The 21,348-nt window shown below is 35.7% G+C and overlaps 1 protein-coding gene across 1 annotated transcript in view; it reads left to right on the forward strand.

Annotated features, from left to right (window-relative positions):
• The window catches only part of PSMD14 (proteasome 26S subunit, non-ATPase 14), a 103,152-nt gene that overhangs the window by 4,762 nt on the left and 77,042 nt on the right, over positions 1-21,348 (forward strand). The window contains exons 2-3 of the mRNA XM_005676052.2: positions 4,214-4,345; positions 6,635-6,686. Of these exons, the coding sequence (XP_005676109.1) occupies positions 6,639-6,686 (48 nt within the window). The 5' untranslated portion in view covers positions 4,214-4,345; positions 6,635-6,638. The remainder of the gene's footprint in view (positions 1-4,213; positions 4,346-6,634; positions 6,687-21,348) is intronic.

Consider the following 21,348-nt stretch of genomic DNA (forward strand, 5'->3'; position numbering starts at 1 on the left):
GTGTGTAAGGAGTCCTTTTTGTTGAATACTAACTAGATATTTCATATTTCCTTTTTGATCTTAGAAATTCATTGTCCAACTCATTGATCGTTTAAAAAATAATTTTTGAGGTAAAATTCACATAGCACAAAATTAACTTAAATTTTTTTTTAAGTTATTTCTTTTTTTAAATTAATGTATAGTTGATTGGTAATTTGTACCAGTTGGCTATACAGCAGAGTGACTCAGTTATACACATATATGCATTCTTATATTCTTTTCAAAATTATCCATTTTAAAGTGAACAGTTTAATATCATTTCAGTTCAGTTCAGTCGCTCAGTCATGTCCAACTCTTTGTGACCCCATGAACCGCAGCACGTGAGGCCTCCCTGTCCATCACCACCTCCCAGAGTCCCCCAAACTCTCCCAGGATCAGGGTCTTTTCAAATGAGTCAGCTCTTCGCATCAGGTGACCAGAGTATTGGAGTTTCAGCTTCAACATCAGTCCTTCCAGTGAACACCCAGGACTGATTTCCTTTAGGATTGACTGGTTGGATCTCCTTGTAGTCCAAGGGACTCTCAAGAGTCTTCTCCAACACCGTGGGTCAAAAGCATCAGTTCTGCTCTCAACTTTCTTTATAGTTCAACTCTCACATCCATACATGACCACTGGAAAAACCATAGCCTTGACTAGATGGACCTTTGTTGACAAAGTAATGTTTCTGCTTTTGAATATGCTGTCTAGGTTGGTCATAACTTTCCTTCCAAGGAGTAAGCGTCTTTTAATTTCATGGCTGCAGCCACCACCTGCAGTGATTTTGGAGCCCAAAAAAATAAAGTCTGACACTGTTTCCTCATCTATTTGCCCTGAACAGATGGGACCAGATGCCATGATCTTAGTTTTCTGAATGTTGAGCTTTAAGCCAACTTTTTCACTCTCCACTTTCACTTTCATCAAGAGGCTCTTTAGTTCTTCTTCGCTTTCTGCCATAAGGGTGGTGTCATCTGCATATCTGAAGTTACTGATATTTCTCCCAGCAATCTTGATTCCAACTTGTGCTTCTTCCATCCCAGCATTTCATATGATGTACTCTGCATATAAGTTAAATAAGCAGGGTGACAATATACAGCCTTGATTTATACCTTTATTGATTTGGAACCAGTCTGTTGTTCCATGTCCAGTTCTAACTGTTGCTTCCTGACCGGCATATAGGTTTCTCAAGAGGCAGGTTAGGTGGTCTGGTATTCCCATCTCTTTCAGAATTTTCCACATTTTGTTGTGATCCACACAGTCAAAGGCTTAGGCATAGTCTATAAAGCAGATATAGATGTTTTTCTGGAACTCTTGCTTTTTCGATGATCCAGTGGATGTTGCCAATTTGACCTCTGGTTCCTCTGCCTTTTCTAAAAGAAGCTTGAACATCTGGAATTTCACAGTTCACGTATTGCTGAAGCCTGGATTGCAGAATTTTGAGCATTACTTTACTAGCATGTGAGATGAGTGCAATTGTGCGGTAGTTTGAGCATTCTTTGGCATTGCCTTTCTTTGGGATTGGAATGAAAACTGACCTTTTCCAATCATCTAGTAGATTCATAATGTTGTACAACTACTCTCTCTGTATATTAATAGTTCTGTAACGTTTACATTCTTCTGAAGTAAAATCCCCTATTCACTAAGCAGTTTCTCCATTTTATTTCTTTCCCTAGCCCCTGGCAATACCAGTGTGCATTTTGTCTCTATAGATTTATATATTTTGGATATTTCATATAAATGGAATCATTCAATATATGACCTTTTACACATGACTTCTTTCAAAGAGCGTGTTTTGGGATTCATCCACTCTGTAACATTTATCAATATTTAATACCTTTTTATAGTTGTATAACATTCCATATGTTCCATTGTATGTATATATAGAATTTGTTTATCTTTTCCTCCTTTTATGAACATTTGGGCTGTTTCCACCTTTTCGCTGTTCATGCATGTACATGTACTTGTTTTGAATACCCGTTTTCAGTTCTTTTAGATATATAGCTGGGAGTAGAATTTCTGGGTCCTGTGGTAATTCTGTGTTGAACTTTTTGAAGAACTCCCAAGTGTTTCCAACACTCATTGGATTTTAAGTTTTAGAATATATCTAGGATATTGTCAGTGGTGTGAGATGTTGTTTATATCAGGGTGATTTTACCTGAATGATTTTACCCTTCCAGGGGACATTTGGCAATGTCTGGAGACATTTTTTTTTTTTTTAATAAAGTTGATTTGCAGTATTGTGTTAGTTTCAGGGGGATAGCAAAGTGATTCAAAGTTATATATATACACACACACACACATACATATATTAGGTTATTTTCCATTTTATGTTATTACAAGATATTGAACATTGTTCACCATGTTATACAGCAAATCCTTGTTACTTATCTATTTTCTGAATAGTAGTTTGTACTGTTAATCTCATCCTCCTAGTTTATCCCTTCCTCACCCCCTTTCCCCTTTGGAGACTGTGTTTCTTTTCTATGTCTGTGAGTTTGTTTTTGTTTTGCATATAGATTTATTTGTATTATTTTTTAGATTCCACATATAAGTGATATAATTTTTATCCTCTCTGTCTGGCTTTGCTTAGTATGAAAATCTCTAGGTCCGTCTGTGTTGCTGCAAGTGGCAATGGTTCATTATGTTTTTTATGGCTGAGTAATATTCCCGTGTGTGTATGTGTGTGTGTGTTTGTGTGTGAAATATTCTTGAACCAGTCATCTGTTGATGGGCACTTGGGTTGCCTCCACATGTTGACTTTTGTAAATAGTGCAGCTATAAACATTGGGATACATGTATCTCTTCTAATTGTCATCTTTTCCAGATATATGCCCAGGAGTGGGATTGCTGGATCATATGGTAGTTCTGTTTTTCGTTTTTAAGGAAACCTCCATATTGTTTTTCATAATAGCTGCACCGGTTTACATCCCTGACAACAGGGCAGGAAGGTTCCCTTTTTTGGAGACAGTTGTGATTATCACAGCTGTACTTGCTATAGGATCTAGTGGGTAGAGGCCAGGGACGCTGCTAAACATCCTGTAGTGCACAAGACAGCCCTCTACAGCAGAAAAGTTACTTGGTTCTGAATGTCAGAAGTGCCAAAGAAACCTTGGCTTATGTCAGCTTTATTGTCATCACTAGAGTGCTGTTACTTTTTTTTTTTTTTAGCGTTCATCTCGTGATTCTCTAATAATTGTGAAACTTTTTCTCTGTCAGTTCTCTCTTTGCTGTTAGGGGAGGAATATGAGGGATTCTGAAGTACTTGTTCAATGAAAGCTAACAAAAAAGACTACAAAGATGGTATCTCTAGTGTTTTGTATCTTTTTGAAAGGTGAAGCAGTGCTTTGGGCAGCACCATAAAAACAAAGATGATGCAGTGGCTATAATGTATTTCACTGTTGCATTATTTGGGGTAATCTTGCATTTTCTCCTTAGTTTAGTCTTCTTTGGCATAGTTTAGAATAATTGATTAGGACATGTCAGAGTAATTCCTGCTGCTGCTGCTAAGTCGCTTCAGTCGTGTCTGACTCTGTGCGACCCCAGAGACGGCAGCCCACCAGGCTTCCCCGTCCCTGGGATTCTCCAGGCAAGAACACTGGAGTGGGTTGCCATTTCCTTCTCCAGTGCATGAAAGTGAAAAGTGAAAATGAAGTCGCTCAGTCACGTCCGACTCAGCGACACCATGGACTGCAGCCTACCAGGCTCCTCCGTCCATGGGGTTTGCCAGGCAAGAGTACTGGAGTGGGGTGCCATTGCCTTCTCCTAGAGTAATTCCTAGGATAATGAAATAACAAACTTTAAAGATATAGGGAAATTAACCACTAAGATTCCATAATATATTACAGATTTCTAATAATGTGCAGTGAACCTATATGGTAATTTTGTTCTATTTAAAAATGAATAAATCTTTGTTCTTTAAAACTCCTCTAGAAAGACTGAAAGTCATGAGATAGCAATCTTTACATATAATTAAAACAATGCAAAAAAAATCTTTAGGATAAAAAAATTTGGATACAGAGGTAATCACTATGCTCTATAGCTCCCTTGGGTGGTATTTCATTCTGTACTGTCAGGAAATGATAATTAAAAATCAATTTTGATTTCTCTTTTGTTTTTAGAAATTTTGCTTGATATATTTCCCTCCTTAGTTCTCAAAATAATTATATCTTATTTAATTATTATTATTATATTTTTGTAGGAGAGAGAGAGAGGGGAAAAAAAGCCTTGGGAAAAATTACACCTGCTGATATTAACAAGAGCTTGAATTAAGAAATTTTTCAAACTCAGCAAATTGAAGCTTAATACCACAATAGCTGTAGCTACTGACCAGGTAAGAATTAAGAATGTATTTTACTTTTATTTATTCTTTCAGGATATTGTTATAACAATATTATGAAAATGTGTTACTTTTAACACAGATCAAAAGCCCAGATTTAAGAGCTCTTGAAAGTCACAAGTAGCCTTTTTGTTCTTGTCTGCTTTCTATAAACTTCTTAAAAGTAATGTAATTTAGAACACTTAACAATATATTTCATTTCCAAATGTTGGTTTTTTATTAAACCTTATTATCTTATCTTAAATGTTGTAGTTTGCTAAATATTTTTTTCTGTTTGCTGAGACATCTCATTTTGCTAAAAACACAAGTTTGACCTGCCAGATTTTCTTTCCCTCTGCTCCCCACTTAGCTCATGTATATTCACAGCATCTGGAGTCTGTGTAAAGTCATCAGAAACAACACAGGGGGAATAGATAAACTGAACACAGCTGGGAATTTACTTTGGCTTGGAATATATAAAATGTCTAAAATTTTTCCCCCCCATTTGTTCTTTATTTTAGTAAGCTTGCACTGATCCAAAAGAATTTTTTTTTTCTTGGAATAATATCTTGTAGAGGAATAAATGTCTTTTATATTTTAAATACACAGGAGTTTATTTTGTTTTGTTTTCAGTCAACAGCCTTTAAAAAGTACTGTGTATGGAATGCCATATTTGAGTTTTGGAATTTTAATGAGAATTTAATGGAGAATTTATTTGTAAATGTTGCTGTTAGGAGAGTTAGTTAATATTGTGAAGTGGAAATTTTGTTTAGACTATCAAGTTTTCTTATGTGCCTTTTCGTTTTTTAAAGAGAGTTTATCTGTTATCAGTCTCACAAACTTGTGGAGTGAAGGATGCCAGACCCAAAACATATTATTTTGTTTATATAAAATTCAAAAACCCTGAGAAGGTATGCTATTAGACCTTGGAATTCTGCCTTTGCAGGGGGTTGGAGACTAGGAAGGAGCATAAAAGAGTCTTAGGTGCTGGTAAGGTTCTCTTTCTTCATCTAGGTGGTGGTTGTGGTTGTATGTTCACTTTGTACAGATTCCATGGTTGTATCATTTGGGCACTTTTCTAAATTAGGATTTGAATGAAGTTTGCAGTATTAACAATGTTAAATATTCACAGGATTAAATTGTTAGCAATATTCAGCAAACATAATTAGGTAACAGTGTAATGATTATAAGTTAGTAGAGTTAGTAAAGCTGTTTTAACTAGTAAAACAACTTGGACAAGTGACAAAATTAATCTGTTAGTGTTTATTTAGTTTCAAATATAATTTGTAGTAGTGCCATTTTCTAAAGCATACATGTAGGAAGAAGAGGAATTTTAAGGCATACTAGAAGTGACTTAGCAGCAGCAGCAGTTTTCAAGTAGAAAAAATTGCTTCATTATTATGTTTATTTAGTTGTACTAATATTAATTTTTATAATTTGATTACTCTTTTTTGTGCATTTGTGGCCATATTAGTACCCTTGCTATTTTTCCCTTTGATTTCTTCTGTGAAATTTTTGCGCTTATAAGAGTATCTTCTGTGGTTACTCCAGAAATGAAAAAAAATCAGATCGACATTTCAAAGTTAATCTTCTTTGTATTGATTTACTCTAAAATTGAGGCCAGAAGCCGAATTTCCTTAGTGAAAATGGTGTATATCTTCACAGTATCTGAAATAATGCAAACTATCTGTGTGGATTCTAGAACACTATCCTAATGCACTTAATGTTTACTTTATAATATTTTGTTTAGTATAATGAGTGCGTTTTAAAGCCTTTGATGCTAATTCAGAGATCCATAATCTGCTCACAATGTCTTTCACATGTAGTTTTGATGATAACTGACAAGCTGTAAGTTAATTAGCACAGAACTTACTAATGAGGATGTTAAAATTTAATTTAAAAGTGAGGATTTTTATTTGTACACTCTGGACAAATTGAAGGAAATTCAATCATACAAATGATAAGCATTTCAGGCACTTTTTCCTCATTCAGGTACTTTATTAGATAACAATAAGAAAATATAATTAACTTAATGATAGCAAAGTTTTGAAAGTATGCTAAGATTGCTTGTCTTTAGAACTAGGGAAAACCCAAAACCAAAGCAGTAAAATAAGGTCTGTTAATTAGCATGGAAGACAGCTTCTTGAATTAATATGTGGTGTTAATTAACAGGAAGTCTGATGTTGTGTTGTAATTACCACCAATATTTTTGACATACTGAGTGACTGAAGGTGAATTACATAGATAGCAATTGAGTAAACACTTTTGTGCTTAGGATCGTTTTTCTTTGTTTCTGTTTTCTAGAAATATGGACAGACTTCTTAGACTTGGAGGAGGTATGCCTGGACTGGGCCAGGTTAGTATATGGACTAACTATTTTTTTGTGTGTTAAATACAAGCCTTTCACTAGTTATCCAAACAGAAAGAAATCACTCCCAAGAAATTCTCCTCACAGATAACCTTATGGTAAGAAGCGTCCCTTACTGCTGGTTGTTGTGTACCAACACTAGATAACTTGTGAGAATATGTTCTATTAATTTTCTCCTAGGAATAAGAATTTTCTCTGCTTTGATTTAAACTTTTGAGATATGCAAGATAATCAAACTTGCCTTTTGGTGAAACAAAGAGAGACTCATAATATGGTATTTCTGGGTTTACAATGTAGACTTTAAAAGTAACACATGAAAAAGTAAACCGCGCATACTCTTGGCAAATCCGGAAAAGCCATAGAATGTCTGTGTGGGCAACCTTAACACTGATAAATTCCTTCCAGTAGTTATGATACATGGATGAATAAGTAATACCTCTTTTTCCTTTAAACTTGATATATATGATTTCTTTCATATTCTTATTAAAATTAAATTAATTTTCAGTTATTTTTAATATTATCATTTATCTTGTTCTGCACAGTTGAGGCAAATGGCCTCCAGATAGATTTCTGTCTTAGGATATTCTGTCTGCTTTCAGCTGAAGAAGAAATTTCTGCCATTTTTGAATTCTTCAGTGATTGTCTTCCCAATCCTCCAGTCACAAAAAAGATGATTATGTGAGACTTTTATGTAATACATTATTTTATGTTGACATTTTGGGAGTATTTTTCTAACCCACCTTTAGAACCCTTTTAGTGATCAGCTTTCCCGTATTTCCATATCACTATCAATGACTTTGTCTTCCTTTATTTATAGTAGTCTAATATTTTGTGTGGGAAGTAGTTGTGTTTGAGATTTCATGAAATTTTCAATGTTTCTTAGGCACTTTTACAAGAATTCTGTATTAGGTCCATTGTGCTTGATGACTAATAAACCTTTTCCTTTTAGGATGTTGAAGGCATTTTATGATTCTGTATTGTACCCTTGCACAGACCATTTCTTAGTTTTGACTGTTTCTCATGTTCCTTTTCTGTAAGCCTGTTTCTTTATGATTCTTCATTTTTCTAAAATCTTTGTAATACGTTTGCTTAAGAGGTCTAAATTTCTCTGAACTTGGCCCCTAAAGCTGCTTTCATACTTTTGCACACATTATAGATCGCTTCTAGAATTTTCTGATTCACTCTAAAATCAGCAGTAATATTGTTTAGGTATATAAAAGTGTCAAAAGTGAACTGAGGTGGTGTATAGATACTTCACATTTACCTGCAAATTACAGGTCAAGGTATTACCTTACTGGAATTCTTAAGAGAAGTTGCTTCAAATTTAAATACCAAAATAACTTTTCCCTTAAGTAGTAGATACAGTAAATTATATATCCATGCCAGAAATCCATGCCTGGAAATTGCTGGACATGAAATGATGGTTTGACTGACTACAAATTGATTGACATCATACCTCAGTGACCACTGCAAACCTTTGCATTGAGCGGAAAACCAAGTGTTGGTTCAGTAACCTGGCCTTGGTTTTGGATAATTTCATCGGCATGTGTTCCTCCTTAATTTGTATTCTTATTTGAACTTAAAAATATGTTGTCTGAGAGTCTGTTACTTCATGTGTTTCATTTTTCTGATTAGATGACAGACTTTCAAAAGAATGATATATGGGGTTCTTATTTCTGTGATAACCTTGTTTATCAAATACTAGGTGTTCAATAATTATATTTTTTCTTAAAATTTTATTATGCTCTTGTTCTAACCTAAATTGACAAACAGATATGATGTTACTTCTGTAAAATGAAAAGTTGTATATTATTTTGTAATAAGGAGTAAAAAAGTTAAGTGTATTGTTTATTAAAAATTTTTTTTGGCTGTGCATCCGTGGCACACAGAATCTTAGTTCTCTGACCAGGGATCAAACCTATGCCTCTGCAGTGGAAGGAGGGCGTCTTAACCACTGGAGTGCCAGGGAAAGTCCCAAGTGCATTATTTAGTTTCAATTAAAAAGTCAGAGATCTTTGGGTTGATAATAGCTATTTCCATTTGATAATGTGTAGCAGCCAATAAAAGTAGAAAAGGAGATAGAAGTTGTTTTATCCCTCCAAAAATAAGTGGGAAATGTTACTGTCTTACCATATAATGGAAAAGTCAGAATTTCTTCATAAATAGGGGCAGATTACTTGCTGTTAACTTTTCGATGGCCCTTTTAAAACATGGAAATTGTAGCAGAATAAAGTTTTCCATCCATCCTACTGACTCAGCTTTCTTTGACTAGAAATGACATTTCTCTTTTCCATGGCTAATCCTTTCGCTTATTCTCTGATCCCATCCTGTCTTGAAACCTTACTCATCTCCACTGACCTTTTTCTCTGTTACAGATATTTAAATGTCCTATATCCCCCCCAGACTTCCCTGCATCCTGCCATTAAACGTTTCGTTTCCAGAATTCCTGTAATAATAACTGAGACTCACATATCCTGCCTCCTTACTTCCATTGACTGATGAGATTATATTCTGGCCTCCTCCATTACTGTACTAGAATTGTTCAGATTGTCAAGTCTGTTGGCTCACTGTTAGTTCTCTTTCACTGTTTTAATATATCACATTGTTCACAGTGTCTTTCTTGCATCTTTCTTCCATTAGCTTTTTCCTGTTACTTTTTCCTAGATCTTCATCATGGTATGCATACCCTATAAGATGACTTAAAGTTTTTTTTTTAATATTACATTTTTAAATGTTATTATTTGAACAGTAGCAGGCTAAAATCATTAAATCTGTCCATAATACCCTACTTCAGTATAACTTATCAGTAGTGAAGCAAAAACAGATGTTTTATTAGAACTATTACAGTTTGTAAATGAATAGCTTTTTGTTTCAAATATGTTTTTATTTACTTTGCTACAGTGCTTATGAACTTGAAATTACTGAAAGATATGAGATGATTATATTAAAAGCATTTATTGCTCTCATTAGACTGCTTGATTTTCTTTATAACTATCCCAACTTAGGTCTTGGCAACTAAGCTATTTCCTAAAGCAGTCAAGACTAAACCCAAGAGATGGGCATAGCCAAAGCATAGTCAGCAGTCTCTAAAAGTTTCTTTTAAAATAATTTAATAATACTTACTTTATTTTACTTATTTATATTTTGGCCTTGGCACATGACTTACAGATCTTAGTTCTCTGATGGTGGATTGAACTTGTGTTTCCTGAAGTGGAAGCTCAGAGTCGTAACCACTGGACCACCAGGGAATTCCATCCACAAGTTTAGGGACTTCCCTTCTGATCTAGTGGCTAAGACTGCACTCCCAATGCAGGGTGCCTGGGTCCAATCCCTGGTCAGGAAACTAGATCCCACATGCCTCAGCTAAGTGTTCATGCCACAACTGAAAGATTCTGCATGCCACAGCTGACACCTGGTGCAGTCCAATAAATACATATTAAATTTAAATAGAAGTTTTAGTTTAAGTCTCTTGGTCAATTTTAACTTTAGAAAAGTTGAGATAAGCTTAAAAGTGAATGAAACTGGAGTACAATGTCTATGGCATTATCTTGTATTTGAATTCTTCAGACCAGTGTTTTGACTTTTTTAATATGTTGGATGTAGGCTATAGGGAATACCAAAGTAAACAAGAATATCATTATTTAGGGACCTAACAATCTAGTAGACATAGAGCAGTTATGTTTTAAGGGCCTGGCACTACTTCGAATTAGCAAATGTTAGTCCTGGAGAAGGCAGTGGCACCCCACTCCAGTACTTTTGCCTGGAAAATCCCATGGATGGAGGAGCCTGGTAGGCTGCAGTCCATAAGGTCGCTAAGAGTCAGACACGACTGAGCGACTTCACTTTCACTTTTCACTTTCATGCATTGGAGAAGGAAATGGCAACCCACTCTAGTATTCTTGCCTGGAGAATCCCAGGGACAGAGGAGCCTGGTGGGCTGCCGTTTATGGGGTCGCACAGAGTTGGACACGACTGAAGCGACTTAGCAGCAGCAGCAGCAGCAGCAGCAGTGCTTTTTATAAATAATGTGATTTTTATAGGATATGATATTTAATTTTTTATGCAAAAAGGGAAAGTGAGACTGAATTGAGGAAATGATGCTTGAACTAAATTTTGGATTATAACCCAGACAAACTGAGAAAAGCCAGGAGAATATGTGATATGAGGGGAAATAATGGAAAAAGAAGCTGGTAAGGGAGTTTGGACTAGATTAGATATAGGCATTCAGCAGGTATTGAATGCCATTCTTAGTGCTTTTTACTTTTTCTCCAATTGTTGTACTTTGATGAAGACTTTTTATTTTTTTATCAGAGTTGTAAGATAATTCCACCTGTGTTTTTGAAAAGTAATTCTAGTGGTAGTTTGGAGAATAGGTAGGAGGAAAGAGTTTAAAGGTAAAGTCATCAATTATATGAAATATTTTTGACTTTTAACCTTCTAGGAACATAGTAGGATTATGCCTTTCCATCATTTTTGAACTTAGCCTGCTTGCGGTTTTGCTTTGGCCAGTGGAATTTGACTTGGAAATTGACAGGTCACTTTTAGACAGAAACTTTAAGAATCAGTGTGTGATTTGCCTGCCCTGGTAACCCAGGAAATGGAATCTCTCTGAATGGAATCTCTCTGAGAGAGAGCAACATAACAACCTATAAGTCAGAAATCCTATGATTTTTGTGTGAAATTCCTGAATTTTTTTAGTCTCTAGTTTTTAAGAAACATGATATAGGCCAAACTAAACACAAACTAAAAACATATGTTTTACCTATAAGTTACCAGATTGTATCTTTCTAACACTGACTTCAGTAACTTCTGATGCAAAAATAAGGGAAAATACTATAGGGGGGGTGGTCAGAAAAAGCTTTCTGAAAGTGGTGAGATGTAAGCTACATTTTGAAGGGTTATTCCAGGTGACTAGACTTAAAAAAAAAAAAAGCTTCACAAATTGAATATGATCTGTTTTATTTGTTACAACTCCCAAATCCATAGTGTATGGATTTTGTATTTAAAACCAATAACTATTTTTTGGTTTCTGTTGAGTCTTAGAGTAGGAATGTTCTTTCAATTATTTATCTTACAGGTTTTAATGTAACATTTTATAGAAGGGATTAATATAATATAGTAATGGGGGAAATGACTGGAATAAATGCAGAAGTAACACCATTTTCATGAATGATGAGCTTCAGTATCACATGCCAGTTCTCTCCAGTTAATCATAAATTCAGTGCAGTTCCAATAAAAATACCAACCAGAATTTTCATGGAATTAGAAAACTGATTATAAAATTTATATAGGAGAAAAAAAACCCCAAGAATAGCAAAGAGATTCTTAGAAAGGAAAAAGAAATTTTGTTTTACCAAATATCAAAATATATTTTAATGCTGTGTGACTCAAGTATTAGTACTCAAGTATTGTGTGACTCAAGTATGTTTTATTGGTATAGAGATCGGTGGTGGTATTGTTCAGTCACCAAGTTATGTCCGATTCTTTGCAACTCCGTGGACTGTAGCACGCCAGTCTTCCCTGTCCCTCACCATCTCCTGGAGTTTGCCCAAGATAGAGATAGGTTGATTGGTATAATCAAAAAGAAAGTCCAGAAATAGACTCATGTATATATGGAAACTTGATTTATAGTAGAGATGGTATTAAAAATAAGTGGGGAAAGAGTGGCATGTTCATTAAATGATGCTGAAGCAGGTGGCTTTCTTTATGGGAAGGAAAACTAATACTAAATTCCTACCTAATTCTGAACACAAAAATCTATAGCAAATGGATTAAAGATCTACCTATGAAAATTAAACTTTATAATTTTGGAAGACACACCTATTAGGATAGTTATTATCCAGAAAATGTAGTAAATATTGGTGAGAGTATAGAGAAACCCTTGTGCGTTGCTGGTAGGAATGTAAAATTGTGTGACCTCTGTGGAAAATGGTATGGTGGGTCCTCAAAAAATTGAATAGAATTATATGATCCAGCAATTCCATATCTGGGTATATAACCCAAATAATTGAAATTAGGGGCTCAAATAGATATTTGTACAGCCGCTTTATAGCAGCAGAATTTGTAATAGCCAAAAGGTAGAAGCAGCTTGTATTTATTGATGGCTTAGTGGATAAACAAAATGTGGTATATTAATACTGTGGATTATTATTCAACCTAAAAAGTGCTGACACATGCCTCAACATGGGTGAACTTTGAAGACATTATTCTGAATGGAATTAACCAGTCACAAAAGGACGAATATTTTATGATCTTGGTTAAATGAGTTACTAATCTGATTCATAGAGACAAAAAGTAGGATGGTGGTTGCCAGGAGTCGGGGGTTGTAGTGGAATGAAGAGTTGGTGTTTAATGGTACAGAGTTTCAGGTTGGGAAGACGAAAGTTCTATAGACGGTGGTGATGATTGTACTGCTGCTGCTGCTGCTAAGTCACTTCAGTCGTCTACGACTCTGTGTGACCCCATAGACGGCAGCCCACGAGGCTCTCCCATCCCTGGGATTCTCCAGGCAAGAACACTGGAGTGGGTTGCCATTTCCTTCTCCAATGCATGAAAGTGAAAAGTGAAAGTGAAGCCGCTCAGTCGTGTCCGACTCTTAGCGACCCCATGGACTGGAGCCCACCAGGCTTCTCTGTCCATGGAATTTTCCGGGCAAGAGTACTGGAGTGGGGTGCCATTGCTTTCCCACAACAGTGTGAATGTATTAATGCCCTGAAATTGTACACTTAACAGTGGTTAAAATGGTAAATTTTATGTTATGAAAATGAAACAAGTTTTAGATTAATTTTTTTTAAACAAACACTTGTTGTAAAGTGTTAATGAAGACTTAGGAAGCAACAATTCTCATAGAAGCCTTTTTCCTTAGGGTTGGTCTGTGTGTGACAGTTTGGATTATTGAAAAATTACAAAGTACCTAAGTGTCAAAATGCGTTATGATGGAATATTATATAGCAGTTAAAGTGAACTAGGTTCTATATCTCAGTATGCATAATACAAACATATTAAGAGAAAATTTCGGGTTGTAGGTATGTACATACACTATGAAAGCATTAATGCTAATTCTTAAAACAGAATAACTTTTTTTAAAGGTAAAAGTATTACAAGTTCTAAAGCATCTCTGTCCAATAGAACTTTATGCTGTGAAGGAAATGTTCTGTATGTGCTAATACAATAGCTATTAGCCATATGTGGCTATTATCAAAGACTTCACGGGTGGCACTAGCAGTAAAGAACCGCCTGCCAATGCAAGAGATGTAAGAGTTGCAGGTTCGATCCCTGGGTTGGGAAGATCCCCTGGAGGAGGGCATGGCAACCCACTCCAGTATTCTTACTTAAAGAATTCCGTGGATAGAGGAGCCTGGCAGGCTATGGTCCCCAGGGTTGCAAAGAGCAGACACGACTGAAGTGGCTTAGCATGCACACACGGCTGTTATTAAGTCTTTGAAATGTGACTGGAAAAACTGAATTTTTAATTTTACTGATTTTTAATTCACTTACATTCCACAGCTGCATGTTGAGTCCACGATATGTACCAGTATGACTTGAAGAACTGAGTTTTTAATTCTACTTAAATTTGAGTAATCATGTGTAGCTTAGTGGCTACCATGTTGTATACCACAGGTCTGAATAACCCACATCAAGTTCATGAGAAGGGAGGGACACAAAAGGAGTTTCTACTTCATAAGTAGTGTTCTCTCTTTTTAATAAGAACAACAATAAAGAAAAAGAACAGCTCAGTGAATAACATTAAATAACATTTTCCTTTAGTTAAACTTCTTTTAAAAGCTGCCAAGTAAAACAAAATCAGAAATTCATTTTAATTTTATTTTCATGCCTTACTTAGATGTTCCATATTCTCTCTTAATCTTGGAGTTGAAGAGGGTAACACTTTAGATCTTGCCAGAGACAAGATCATGTAGGGCCTTGTAGGAAATTCTCTTCCAAGTGACTTGGGAAGTTGTTAGAGGTGTCTAGGCACAGGAGTTTTGCTCATCATACTTTCATTTTTAAAGAACCGGGATACTCTTGGAGATGAGACTTAAGGCAGGAATGAAAGCAGAGACAAGAAGCTACTATACTGTATTGAAATAAATTACAGATTATGATGCTTTATTTTTATTGTATATCTACTACAGAGATTCTAGTGTGGCTTCAGCCAACGTAGATTAATGTGTACAGTTGATGTTTACACCTGTTTTCACATTTGAAACAAAACTTTTGTTTATTGCTGGTGCAGTAGCTTGAAAATGAGCAGGTGTTTACAAAAAGCTTTTTATGGGTTCTTTATGTTCCTGAGCTCTTTAACCTATCTGTATTGACAGTTTTTATATACTGATGGATGCTTCTGGTTACGTTTTTTCCCCATTTGATTCTTTGAGTGTCTATCCTGATGTGATCCTCTGAACGTTTACAAAGAGCCTTTCTAAACATTGATAGATTAATTTGGTCATTTTTCTTCCTATTAAGAAGTAGGTAAGAAGCGACTTAGCAGCAGCAGCAGCAAAGTGTGAAAGTGTTAGTCACTCATCATGTCTGACTCTTTGTGACCTGATGGACTGTAGCCCACCAGGCTCCTCTGGCCGTGGAATTCTCCAGGCAAGAATACTGGAATGGGTTGCCATGTCCTTCTTCAGCGGAGCTTCCTGACCCAGGGATTGAACCTAGGTCTCTTGCATTGCAGACAGATTCTTTACCATTTGAGCTAAGGGGTCAAGAAATTTGAATTGTTTTATTTCTATGCTTAACTACAAATAAATAGTGATTTTGCTTTAGAAACAAAGTAAAAATACAAAATGCATGTAATTCTCTTCATTTGCTGCTCTTGATGTAATAATTTTATTATTTAAAAAGTATAATTCCTAATTATTTTATTCATGTACTTGAGCTGATGTTTCTACTGTAGAAAATTAAGAAAGAGGTCAGGTCAAAAGCAAGCTAATTAGAACATACTCTTTTTAGGTGTCATTGTAATGTAATTCTTCTGCATAGATATTAAACCCTATGAAAAATGTGATGCTCCTCAAATCTGTTCTTGGGTGTCCTCAAGTAAAAGGGAAACAAATTTCTGGTAGTTGCACTGTGGTTAATCTGTGGTGTTTTGTTTGAACTTTCTAGTTGTGACTGGTCTTTCAAGGGGAAAGGTCTTTGACATTTGTGAATGTTAAATTTCTATTTTAATATGAAATTACCATAAATGACTTTTCTTGAATTCTTTAGAACATAAGGGGAGCAGTGATGTGTTTTCAATTACAGTGAAATTGTCTTCCAGAATTGATCACATTCTGATGAAATGAAAAGTCAAAATTCTGGGGAAAAACAAAATGTTAAGATTTTTAAAGTCAGGGATATGATGGATCCATGACAACTGATAGTGCTTTTGGTAGAAAGGGTATATGGAGTGAGAAATAAGATACTTTTGTCTAGTATAGGAAACTAAGATATTATAGTAATATCTTAATATTCTAAATGTGTGGGATGTTATGATCATAATTCAGTTTATAACTTTTCCTTCCTTACCCTCAAACATCATTTTACATGTTTGATTTACTGGTCACTTTGCTCATTTGGTACACTGATCTTCGGGCTTCCAATCTTAAACTTGCCTAACATGATTTTTAATTTTTTAGTTCATATTATCATTTGGACAGTTCTTTAGGTATCATGCTCACTTAAAATCTGGATAGTCATGGCCAGTGTTCTATCCCAGAACATACGTTCAAGGTGGTTCTTCATGAGTTATTATCTGGGTTGAGCATCCTGGAAGTATGCCCCCAAAAGCAGGGCGATGGTCTCTACTGGGCAGCCTCTCGGTGCTGCTTTTCAAACTGTTGTCAGTGATTTCACAGGCCCTTCCCTCAAGGAGACTGAATGAATGCCTGTGTTGGGCACAGTGGGAAGGCTTAGGGACAGTAAAAGTTAAGTGATGACTGGGATAATTGTACTTTTCTCTGTTTCATTGTATATACATTTCCTATCTTTTTACTTGAGTACATTCTTACCTGCCTGTGGTATCTCTCTGTTAACTGTCAGTTCTTTTTAGTGTTCTAAACACAAGAACCTGAGTAATTAGAAGCAAAATGCTTATCAAAAGTAGACAACATGATAAAATATAATTTTGGAAAAACACCCCTTTCTGTTTTATAGTAAAGATGTGCTTTTACTTCATGGGAAATTATTGTTTTATTACCTAGAAAAATACTTTTTTGTTACTATTATATTGCTGTATCACTATAAGGAGATAATTGTGATTTTACTTCAGTTTGTAACTCATTCCAGAGTTTCTGGCTACTATTGCCTTCCCCCTTGCAGGTTCTGATTACTATATGCATTTCCTAGTTTCTGCTTTATAGGTAGAAAATGAGGTCTTCAAATACTTTATAGCTCAGTCTTTCTACAAGGTTCTTCCTTGGGGCTTTCCTTGGGGTCTGAAAATTGTAGGAATATAGGGAGATAACCAGATTATCTGAATAGGGAATGTACGTTTCAGTGGGATTTGGAGCAAATGTATGGACCTGTAAAGAGAATGCACATATTTTGACCGCTGTGTCAGGATTCTTCTCTGGAATTTATAGAAGTAGGGTGGAGAAAGGGATGAGAGCTAAATGGACGAATGCTGAGGGTTTGCATGATTTAATGTGAGTGTTCTGTGTATAGAACCTCCTCATACAGCAATCCTCTATGGATAGGGATAATTATTTCCATATTATTGGGCCAAGTCTTGGAACTAACAGGAAGTGGAGCTAGAGGTGGAACACAAGTCTTTCTGAGGCCAAAGCCTATTCTGCATCAACACTGTGTACTTAGGTAGATAATATCTATGATGTTAGATACTTGCTTCATATAACATTAGGCTGCTTGCTGCATAAATTAGAAAGCCTTAACAGTCTGGAATTTTTATTGGGCAAAATGTAGGCGAAGAGAAGATGCCTGCTTTACAATTTTTTTAGGAAACCTAAAATATTTGAGAGGATTTTTCTTTATGATGACGTTTGTTACATGGCCTATGTTTTTAAAATATGTAAGGAGTGAGTAACTATTTCATTCATTTTAATCCTTATGACTGTATATCTTGACATTGATAAAGACCAAGGAAACAAACAGTACAACTTTTAAAAGAAGATTTATGTTTCTTACTCCTTTTAAGTTTATAAAACATTTTCCTTACTGTTCAGAAACTGATTAGTACTCTAAGCTAGTTGTCAGTGTGTGGTTTCATTAAAAATTTTATTTTGGGAAAGAGGTTTCTATTAAGCTAATTTGAATGACCAATCTTGTTGTACCTTGACTTGTAATAATGAAAGAAGAGGTACAGAGAGCTGTTTTATTTGAATAATAGACTTGCCAATTAGCCATCAAGTGCTTCCATCTGTGAAATTGTTGATCAGATGGGTTAGCTGGGATGTTTCCAGACTAGGGCATCATAAATGGCACTTGAAAACTGTCACTTTGATGATGAGGTTTCAAGTATTACACTGCTTGATGCTGTGGAACCTTTTTTTCCCTTTGCAGTACCATGTTTTTTTAGAACATACTGATCCCACTTATGAATTCTGTGGCATCAAGAGAACTTGGGAGACCTGCCACTGATGTAAAGTTCTGCTTAATCTGCTGCTCTGGCCTGTGCTGAGATTAAACCAGAGTATTAACAGCTTCTTTCATGGCCTTCACAGTAATGTTGGTTGGTGATCTGACTGGCACAGGCAGGCGGTGCTCATTGCCTGTGGGCCATGGAACTGGCACATGTTGACAAGTTTCTTTGCACTTTTCCATTAATACAAACTCATTTTCAGATGTTTACTCCCCTAAGTAAATGTATAGTAGTCTAAGGCCACATTAAGTGTTTCTATGTGGTAATCATATGAAGTGAATTTAACATCTGTCTTATATATTTTTAAAGAATTTAACTTACATATTGATAATTCTTATATTTAAAAATTTAATAATTTAGAAATATAAATTTCTGAAAATAATTGTCATGTATCCTTCTTTACAATGCTGTGTCTTCCTTGCTTGGTCTTACGTTTTACAGGATGTTTTTGTTAGTAAGTTGACTTCCTTGAGTGCTTGTGGATATGATTAGCTGTTGGAGTCCCTAAATGATTTTCCTGTCTCGTAGGACTGTGTCTTGCTTTTCTTTCCCTGTAAACCCAGATTCCTGAAATTTGGGCAGACTTCCTGGTCACCAGTCTGTGTGAGGACAAATTTATGCCCTTTTCCCTTTGTGGACACCAGCTTGCCCTTCTGTTTACCCTGGCACAGATCTCTGACCTGCCTAAACTCATTGTGAAAGGCAGTATGTTTTGGGCAATGATGAAAGGCATGCTCTGGACCGAGGCTAGATCCAGCAATGGCTGAGCTTTATGGAAGAGGAAGAGAATAAGTACCCCCATGGCGGATTCATGTTGATGTATGGCAAAACCAGTACAATATTGTAAAGTAATTAGCCTTCAATTAAAATAAATTTATATTAAAAATAAATAAATAAAAATTGCCAAGTTTAAAAAAAAAAAAAGAATGCTGTGTCAGTGTGCAGGAAAGTGGATGGTTTGGGATCTTGTTCCTATTTATTTTTCTTTCAGGGTAAATTTTCATATATTTGAATCATCCTCAGGTCCTTCAGCTTCCCTGAGTTGATCCTCTGTCTCCTGATGAGAGAAAAGTATCAATTCTAATGTTTGGTTGTTTGTTACTTGGGAGTATTTGACCACTGTGCCTTTTTGTTCTCAAAGGTTTGACTGTTCCCTCTCCTAGGCAAAAATGTCCAGTAGTAAGTCAATGACATTGATCAGGCAACAGGTTTCTGTTTTACAGGTGAGGAAATTGAGGCATGTAACAATTCAGTTGTTCAGTGTGCTGTGTCATTTGAAGAAATTCGACATTTGGGGGGAAAAGTGACTTCAAAGTAGAACCGAGACTGTCGCTGTTAAGTGCTCTTCTATAGAGCTTTAAACAGAAGTGTAAGAAGAGAAGAGATGTGACAGTATTACCTGTGCCTTTCTTCCCCAAAGACTAGAACTTTCTCCTGTGCCCTTTGACCATAGTTACTCTTTCATACCTTGTGAACATTTTTTTCCCTGATGTTTTTTTCTGTCCCTGTTCCTTAATTCCTCAGAAATAGCAGCTCTGTAATTTTTTGCATGGCGTCTCAAATAGTATTGTGAATAGAAGAACAGTTCGTACAGTTAGGGTACTGGGCAGGAGCATTTCTAGGCAGTCCAGGAGAGAGGGTTTCTGTCCCTTAGGCTCCAGCTGTTATGCCTTAAAACTTCTGAGCCTTTTATGCTTCTGAGTAGCATAAATCATGCTCTTCTCAGAAGAACCAAACAAGGTATTTTAGGAAAGCTAAATCATTGTTTTAAAATAGGTGATATTTGACATGTTACAGAGTTAACAAGTTAACTATGCGTATGTGAAATGTGTCCATGCCTTTTCCGTCCCTTCCCTAGGAACTGTTACTAATTTATTTCTGTTGTTCCAAAAATATTCTATATCAGTGCGGTCCAATAGAACATTCCTTGAGCACAGAAATGTGTTATATCTAGCTGCCTAGTATGATAGCCATGAGCCATGTGGCTATTAAGCCCTTTAAGTATGAGTGGTATGACTGAAGAAGTAAATTTTAAATAGTTTAAAGTTTAAGTACCTGCATATGGCCAGTGGCTACTGTATTAAACAGTGTTGTATATATATTTGGGTTGGCCAAAAACTTCATTTTTTTTTTCCTATAAGATGGCTCTAGAAGCACTTAGTTGTCTTCAATTTCATTTGAAACAATTTTGTTAGATTGTATTGTAACAGCTGTCATATCAGCCTGCGTTTAAAAAAAAGCTTATCAAAATAGGTGAATTTTTGTATAGCCATTTTAATATTGAAGATTGAAGAAAAAGCAACATTTTAGGCATCTTATGTCTTATTATTTCAAGAAAGGTAAAAAACGTAACTGAAATGCAAAGAAAACAAAGATTTGTGCAGTGTTTGGAGAAGGTGCTATGACTGATTGAAGGTGTCAAAAATCGTTTGTGAAGTTTTGAGCTGGAGATGTCTTGTTGGACGATGCTCCACGGTCAGGTTGACCAGTTGAGATTGATAGTGATCAGACTGAGGCTTTAACTGAGAATAATTAATGTTATACCATGCAGGAGAGAGTCAACATACTTAAAATATACAAATCAAGTGTCGAAAATAATTTATACTAGCTTGGTTATGTTAATCGCTTTGATGTTTGGGTTCCATGTAAGTTAAGTGAAAAAAACCTTCTTGACATGTGATTCTCTACTTAAATGTAATGAAAATGTTCGTTTTTAAAACAAATTGTGATGGATGATGAAAAGTGGCTACTGTACCATAATGTGAAGCAGAAGAGATAGTAGAGCAAGCTAGATGAACTACCAATCACACCAAAGGCCAGTCTTCATCCAAGAACGTGATGTTGTGTAAATGGAAAGATTGTAAGGAGCCCTCTATTAGGAACTCCTTCTGGAAAACCAAATGACCCAACAAGTACTGCTACCAGTTAGGCCAAATGAAAGCAGCACTCAACAAAAAGTGTTTGGAATTAGTCAGAAGAAAATGCATTCTTCCATCAGGATAACACAGACCTCTTATTTCTTTGATGGCTAGGCATAAACTGCTGGGGAGTTCTGATTGAGCC

Source organism: Capra hircus, chromosome 2 (assembly GCF_001704415.2).
Source record: "Capra hircus breed San Clemente chromosome 2, ASM170441v1, whole genome shotgun sequence".
In the NCBI taxonomy this organism is placed as follows: Eukaryota; Metazoa; Chordata; class Mammalia; order Artiodactyla; family Bovidae; genus Capra; species Capra hircus.